General features: G+C 36.1%; 1 protein-coding gene across 1 annotated transcript in view; it reads right to left on the minus strand.

Annotated features, from left to right (window-relative positions):
* The window catches only part of LOC145765381 (ephrin type-A receptor 4-A-like), a 46508-nt gene extending 41463 nt beyond the window's left edge, over positions 1–5045 (minus strand). The window contains exon 1 of the mRNA XM_082577197.1: positions 4802–5045. Within this exon, the coding sequence (XP_082433323.1) occupies positions 4802–4895 (94 nt within the window). The 5' untranslated portion in view covers positions 4896–5045. The remainder of the gene's footprint in view (positions 1–4801) is intronic.
* Between the last annotated feature and the right edge of the window lie 3503 nt (positions 5046–8548).

Consider the following 8548-nt stretch of genomic DNA (forward strand, 5'->3'; position numbering starts at 1 on the left):
ACTTTCAGTACAACTCCATCGCAAAGGAATGTGTCAATCTGTGATGAATCACCTAAACTTAGAACACTCGATAGAAGAAGTAAGAACCCTATGCATGAACACTAGAAAACCAAAGTGTTAAAACATTCTTAATGACCAATGCAAATCGCTTCGAGACCTAGGCTAAAAAACTACTGGATTAAACGATAACTTGTAAATTAAAAAAGTTGCATTTCTGACATATAAAAGTTGTTTGTTTGCCGGAGTTTGTGAGTAGGATTGAGTAGGTATCTGATATTACGCACATTAACACAACTGTGACATTGGAGGAAAAACGTGAGTAATTGGGTATATTATACAAACATACGCAACAATAGTAAACGCACCAAGTGGACACGTAGATGCGACAGTCCTGCAAACTCATGACACGATGCGTCTAATTTGTCATAGTCAAGATCGGGACCAAAGTTTATAATCTTTGTTCACATACGAGCGACTTTGCTCCCGTTCTTTCAACCAGTGACTAGCCGGCGGGAGGAGACTATAACATAAGGAAATTACTCATCTTACGACAACTTGGGGTTAAACCAGGACAGCAGTGATTCAAAAACTGCCATGTCAATTTTTTACGCATACGTTATGTAGCAAATGATGATCAGCGTATACCGTTTGAAAGAAAGTAATTGGTAGAGGAGCTAGTTACCCCCTTACAATCGAAATGTGCCAGGTAACACATTCCATCTTGTATGGAAAAATTACATAAATTTGTATGGTGTAACCCTGGGGTATCGACCTTGAGCTCTGAGCGTTTGCGCAAAAAAAAAAAAAAAGACTAACTCCCAGACAAACAAAATTCTGCTTTAGACCGTATAACAAATACATCAGAAAACCAAGTTTATCACAGATCTTCTGATTTGAAATGGCCTAAAAAACGTGAACTGTAAAGTATCATCGAAAGTGTAATTGGTAGCGACATACCAAAACATAGCACAAGACACACAAAACCAGTACACTACAAAGTGAGAAGATTCCTTTATCATTGGACGATGTAGACTGCTTATCCTTGAGCAAATAGAAAGCTAAATTAAGACTTTGAAACTGGTCAATTTCAGCTGGGTTCGTCTGGTTCTGATTGACATTAAAGATAAGGAACTTGATCACAGAGGCGCTAGCGAAAAAGATAAGAGATAAGGAGGTGTTGTAGAAACTGTGAAATGCATAGGGTGATTTAACGTGTATTGACAAGAATTTGATATTTTTTACTAATGAAAAAGTAAAACAGACATTGTTGATGCTGAATAGAACATTAAGAGATGAAACCTTTTTCATGAAAACTGGTTCAATATTGTCAGGTAGCGTGTTGTGGTTGGTCAAAAAAACTCTGTTGATGTTCGATGTATTATTACAAAACCACAAATCTTCCTCTTCTCTCTGATTCTGAATATATATTGCACAGATCTGATAACCTAGGCTTTACAATTTAAAACGGTTTATGTTTGTTTGGCATTCATCATAACTCCTTTTACTCTGGGCTACTGCAACCTGACACATCGCTTCAACGATTTCATGTCAACAAAAAATTTGAAATTGACATTGCCATAACCACAATGTGGTTGTAACGCAAAGCTGAACGCATTCGGGATCTTTGCTGTGCGATAATTGCATGCAGCGTTTACATGCGATTGTCTGAAAAGGTCTCACTACAAAAAGTTGGTCCTGTATGCATTGATTCAATGACTGCAGACGTTGCATCCTTACAAAAAGAGTTCCATTTGCTGGAGTAGAGAAGAAAGGCGTATGCCTCTGAAAGCCCATTGCTGTAATAGCGGACGAAGTTCCGCCCAGGATCAGATAAGTCGCTTAGCAATACTGCAAGCTAACAAATGTATACAAACAAGATGTGGAGGGAAAATAAATAATAAATATTTAACATGACGCTGAAATCTAGTCCGTAAAATGACTACTGGTCGACAAAAAGTGAGTATAAAAGTAGAACTAAAGAAAAGCACATGGTAATAAGATTGAAACAGTTGTCAGTCATTCGCATGCTTGTAACGGTAGACTGGAGTTATGTAGAAGCTTGTTATGTAAAACCTGATGATTCAAATTCCCCCACAATCCGCATTAACTCCTAATGCGGGTCTATTCTTCAACGATTGAGACATTAGTTTCCGTACCAAGTAACGGAACGATTTTTTTTTCAAGTTTGTAGAACAAATAAAGTGAATCACCCAAAGTCTGTCTGTGTTTAGACATCACAAACATGGTCTTGGTGAAATATCGCTTTTCATGGATAAAAATATACTCAACAATACAGGCAAAACGGCAAACAAATTTTCCGTCTTTGCACGAAGAGGACTCGCCAAATTGAAAAAAAGCCAAAAAGACCAACTAAAATTGGATATTCTACAAGTCTTAACAAACCATTGCATTTTGATATTGATTAAATGCAAAATTACGCTGTTTTAACTTGCAAGTAGGACGGTTTTTAAATAGTGCTGTGGGGGATTTTTCAACGTATTTTTTAAATTATACCAATGACTTTAAGAACCCATAAGTAGACAATAATGGCGATTTAACATCGTCATGGAGGGGCTGCATGGAAAATCAGTGAAGAGAAATTGCAATTTAATAGAACCATGTCAGATTCTAATTCTCGGTTGATGCACAGAAAGACAAATCGAACATTAATAGGGCTGCGAGAGTCTCTAGTTTCTCTGCATGAATGAAGAGGTTGCAAAAAAAAAACTTTTTGAATGTTTTTTGTTGCTTGTTTGTTGTGATCAATGCCCCGGCATGACGTGGAAAGTTGAGAAGGCGTTATCTCTATCAGCATTCAAATAAAACGATTTTAGAACTGCCGACGTCTATTTTTGAACGATTTTAAGGCATTATTTACAGTGAGGTAAAGATGAAGCAATGTCATGTTTTCAACTTTTTATGACCGGAAAATCAATGCTATTATTTTTAACGATTCACAAACTTTTCTGTGAAAATGGTGATGTTAGCCAGTCGACTGATCAGTCTTTTTTTACATCGGTCCAACGTCTACAAAAATATAAAAAGCATATGTGACAAATTCAACACAAAAAGAATTGATTTGCTGGCTGGATGGTTTGAAACGAAGACTACCCTCAAATAATAATTTTCTTTAGTACTTGTCTCATCTTCAACACGCCGGCTACATTTCATCGGAGAGTAATCAACTTGAGGAAAATATTGTTTTGTTTGAGATCTTTGCTTGGTTGGTGGGGCAAGGAATCACAACAATGAAGACACATAATAAGGCAATACAAAGCCAAAACAACATTAGGAAATGCTGTTGTTACAAAACACAACAGCTGTTGATTTAGCACAAACTTATCATTCAAATTATCCATTAGGAAAACGAAGATGCTACCAAGAAAGATCGAGTCTTCGAAATTTTATTTCCCGACTTGCAACCCGATCATTTATTAGAACTGGGAAAGGTATCAGACCTTTAAGTTCCTAGTTTAACACACGCCGCAGGCAAGACGAAATTTGGCGTTTGATTGCCACTTTTTTCTTCAAGTCGTAAATCAGAAACTAAAGTTATGAAAAGTGGCACAAAACCAGCGGCTTTGTAGTTATTTTCGCATCATCGTATCCAATATAGTCGATGTCGGGCAGAATCAAACCGTAAATGGATAAATATTTACTAAAGACGTGATTTACCGCCGTTATCTCTGCGTTGCGCCAAACCAAACCACACAATAGCCGAAAGGTTTCAAACTATGACTCAACCCCAGACATCGAGTACAAAAGGTAATAACTTCTAATAAAAATATGACATGTCCAGGTGAAGAGAATGAGTAATGTTAATATTTGTTGAAAGTAAGTATTACACCCGTACAACGTCTTTTAAACTAACCACGACTTGAAACCGGCATTCGTCAATGTTTAATAAATTGAAAACTGGGAGCCCAACATCGGGCCATTCCCAAAAATTTTCATGTTTGATGTTTCTCTAAAGCAAACAAACACAGCACATACTTCATTCGCAGTATTTCTGGTGAGGACATTTGCTTTTTCGTTTGACTTAATTTGGTACAACTTGGCGACAAGAATTCAATGATTTGCAGCTCATACGAACTCTTCCACAGCGAGTAACAGCATTTCGGATTTTTTTAAATTTTGCTGATGCAAATTCTTCGTCTCTGCTAGCTACCTGGTCATCTCAGACAGCAATCCAGTCATTTTTACTTTGATTCAGCATTAATTTTTTTCACATTAACTCAACGTCTGCAAATGTTGAATGAATGTGAAACAACACTGAATGACAAGCAAGGAGAAAAGACTTGTAGAAAAAAAATGTCTGCTCAACCCAAAAGCATAGCTTGTCGCATGCGACCTCTTGCTACTGTCAAAGCAATCCACTGACATATTACAAACATGTCCAGAAAAATCTCACATTGAAAATGATACCAACGAAACGTCAACCACGATTATTGTTCTGTAGTTATGCCATTTCAACCATAAATAAACAGACTTTTTAGACAAGCCCAGTATGGGTCAGAAGAAAACTTTGCTGCACAGTGCACAGTTTCAAAAACATTTACAAAACTAAATAAAAGTTATCGAATATTTTAAAATAGATATTACTGTGCTTGTTATATTGGTTGCTGTGGGCAACAGTTATGTTTACAGTTGTTTTAGACGACATACAAAGTTATACATGTCACAAATATTTCCCTTTCGTGAGAAACGTAAGGTTCAGATGTCATAAATGTCAAATTCAAATATCACTTGACCGTGTTATCAGGTTTTCACCGACACGCCCAATAAAGTCAAACTCACATACCTTCTTTTCCAGATGCTTTGTAGATGATAACAGTGCCCAAAAACAGGAAAACTTGAAAAAGCAAACAGCTCTTTGTGAAAAAGATGTGCTGCATGTCCTTGGCCTTTCAACGGGCAGACTAGTCCACAGAAATAAGGCTAGACTTGATTCCGATTCGGCAAACCGTTGCTTTTGCAAACCAAATATCCCTTGTTGATTTGACCAAACTTATGAATTAAGCTATTTACCTCTGGCAGATACGACACTTTTACTGCTCGTTATCCATTTTTCAAATTTTTTTAAGTCCTCTGAAATCGAAGAGCAGAAACAATGTTTAAGTGGACGAATATGTGACTTTTACTTGTGGCACGTTTCAATCCGATCTTCATGCAAAAATGTTCATAAGCCATTAGCTTATGAAATTGACAGGCTCCATTCAGGCTACTTAGAAAAAAATATGGAGAGATCAGATTTGGTAACCTAATTCACAATCGATTTAATGACAAATGCTTGATGGAAACTTTTTTTCGAGTAGCCACAAAAATATGAAGAAAACTCGGCATGAATATTGCTCAAAATTTCCTAAACATTTCGGTGATTTTTTCAGTAGCCTACAAGAAAGAACTAAGAATTTCATAAAAACATATCTCGGTAACTTACTTAAAAAACCTTTATGGTTCAAAAATACTGACATTAAAAAGCAACTGTAATTAATACACGGCCTCAAGCCTTCTTAGCTGTAATATCTCATGAGAACAGTTATTAGCCTACCATTTAAACAGGAGCTGTGTAGCTCAACTGAATGTTTTTCTAAATTTTATAATTCTTCGCCTTGCATTAAAATCTACTGACTTGCAGAGAAAGCCGAAATCTGACACATAGAAGCAGCAAAGTCAAAGTCTCAACAAGCGTCAACATTGCGCGTGCTGCCAATTACTGAAACTAGTGGAATGTCTGCTAACTTTTGATCAAACAAAACATTTGAGGATTCAAATGCTTCTTTTTTTTCTGTCTCTCACCTTCACTCGCAACCAACGTTTGTTTCTCTGCTGAAAAAACGGCGTTGCTCTTTCGAGACACCTTGCGAATTACAATCGAGTTGTTTCAACGTTACTTGCGAGCTTCCGCTCCTTTCAGACGTGGTTGCTTTATGTCTATTTACGTTTATAGGTTATGTTGCACAGCACAGAATCTTTGCTAAATAAAAGCTGAAAAACTTGACTTGTTTCGCTTGTTGGTTGTGTTAACCTCTCTAGCTGTCGCTACAGCACGAATAATAAAACTGACTTTCTACTGAAACTCAAAACATGGTTTAATTTCTGGTTAAATGATGTACCGGTAGTATTTTTGAGTGCTATCATTATATGCCTACACTTGCATAAAAACATACAGACACATTCAGAAAAACGAATCATTTTATTATATGAAAGCATGTTCCATAGCAGTGAAGGCTTTGCCTACTGGTTTGAAAAGTATATTTGCAACATTTTGAAGAAAAATGAAACATTTTGGTCATTACCGTACATATTAATACAACACAAAAGTTAAAGTCTGAATATCGAAAACAACCAATTATTATTATTGAATGATGATGAAGGAAAAGAAAAGAGTTACAAACAATTGGAAAAAAACATTTAATGCAAAGAATTTGCAACGCTAAAAGGCGGAAATGTAATCCTAGTATTTAAAGAGATTGATTTTGGTTTTTCAGTTGTAGTCTTGCTTGTATTCTATATAAAAAACAAAGCATTTTAAAATGCTCATTTTGTGTAGAACACTGACACTAAGATATGACTACATTGGTACCAATTCTTGCTGCTGTTCACAATGTGCCACTTCACCTATGTTCCCGCATTTTAGCGTAGTCTCCAGAAACAACAACAGTAAAACGTAAAAGCCAAAGTAAAAAACAACGCACCACAAATGAACAGAAAAAATCCTCAACATAGTTAAACTGGTGGCTGTTTATTTGCCTTCTTAAATATCATCCAATTCAGAAAATATCAAAAACGATTTCTTTAGGAAAAGCTGCTATATAGATGTCCCAGCTAGAAAGCTACGTATACTACACGTTGATTTTTGGTTGATTTTAGGTAGTATGGTATCTTAGGTAGAATTCAGGGGTTATTAAGGAGTTTGTGTACACCAACACAAATTCACTTGTTTAAAAAACATTTTTTTAGAGACATATTTTAGCTATCATTTAGTATGACTAGTGTGTAAATATGATTCTAGAAGTTTTATCAGGGATTATTTTTTGAATATAACTCTTGCAAAAATAACACGTGTTTTCCATGTATATTACACGTGTTCAAAATCCTATGATTATTTGACTAATTTTTAAGGTATATAAGGTAAAATCACACCCAAAAGAGGGCATACAAAAGAGAAAAAATGTTTACCCCAGCAGAAGGATGGTTTATCGGAATTTTTTGTATTTTGATTATATGTTGTTTCCACGTTTCCATCTGTTGAAAAGTAACACGTGTTTTCCACGTATATTAAACGTGTTGAAGTTCTTTCGTTCATTTGGGCAATTTTTAATCTGTGTTAGGTAAAACTACCTCCCAAGGACGGTATAAACAGAAAGAATTCTCCACTCAAGTGGATTGGTGTCAACCACGCTCCTCCGCATTTTTTAGGATATAAGTTAGATTATGTGTTTTTGTAGGTGTCTTTACACGTTTTTATTACGTTATGTAAAAAGGAAACTTCGTGACATTTTTTAGTCGCAAATTAATGTGATCTTTTAACGATAGTTCTTAGTGTAAATTTAACTGGTCTCGCTTACTGATATTAAACAATTACTTACTAAGGTTTGGTACGGTAGCCACTTTAACAAGTCGAAATTCTGCCACTAAAATTGACTAGAATGAAACCGCCAACCAATCATAAGCTCCGGTTTAAGTGACGTAAAAATGGCGAAAAGAAGATGATAGAAAGCAAATTAAGTGATGGGTTTTTTGTCAGCTGGTTGGCTTAGGGGTTTTGTCAGCTGGTTGGCTTTCATTGACGCGGGTTCGATTCCCACCACTGCTATTGCTCTTTTTCTTCTCTAATTCCAAATAAAGTTCAAAACAAGCGTTTACTCTCCGGATGAGTGCTAGAAGGGTCACAATTGGACAGTAGCCTCTTATAACAATATGTGTTATACAAATGTGTTAAATAAATACAAATGTGTTAAATTGTTGATTTCAGATACGGTACGCGGAAATTAGGTAGAATGTGGGTGTAAAAACACGTAAAATCCACCACCAAATATACGTGTAATACACGTGAAATAGTGTCGACACTTATACGTGTATTATACGTGAAAATTAACGTAAAATACACGACCTAAGAAACTTAGAATCTACGTGTCAGATACGAGGAAATTAGGTGTAATGCGGGTGTAAAACACGTAAAATCCACCACCAGATATACGTGTAATACACGTGAAATAGTGTCTACACATATGCGTGTATTATACGTGAAAATTAACGTATAATACACGACCCAAGGTACGTAGAATCTACGTGTCAGATACGAGGAAATTAGGTGTAATGCGGGTGTAAAACACGTAAAATCCACCACCAAATATACGTGGAAAACACGTGTATTAGTGTTGTCAGATACGAGGAAATTAGGTGCAATGCGGGCGTAAAACACGTAAAATCCACCACCAAATATACGTGTAATGCACGTGAAATAGTGTCTACACATATGCGTGTATTATACGTGAAAATTAACGTATAATACACGACCCAAGGTACGTAGAATCTACGTGTA

Source organism: Aplidium turbinatum, chromosome 2, assembly GCF_918807975.1.
Source record: "Aplidium turbinatum chromosome 2, kaAplTurb1.1, whole genome shotgun sequence".
NCBI lineage: Eukaryota > Metazoa > Chordata > Ascidiacea > Aplousobranchia > Polyclinidae > Aplidium > Aplidium turbinatum.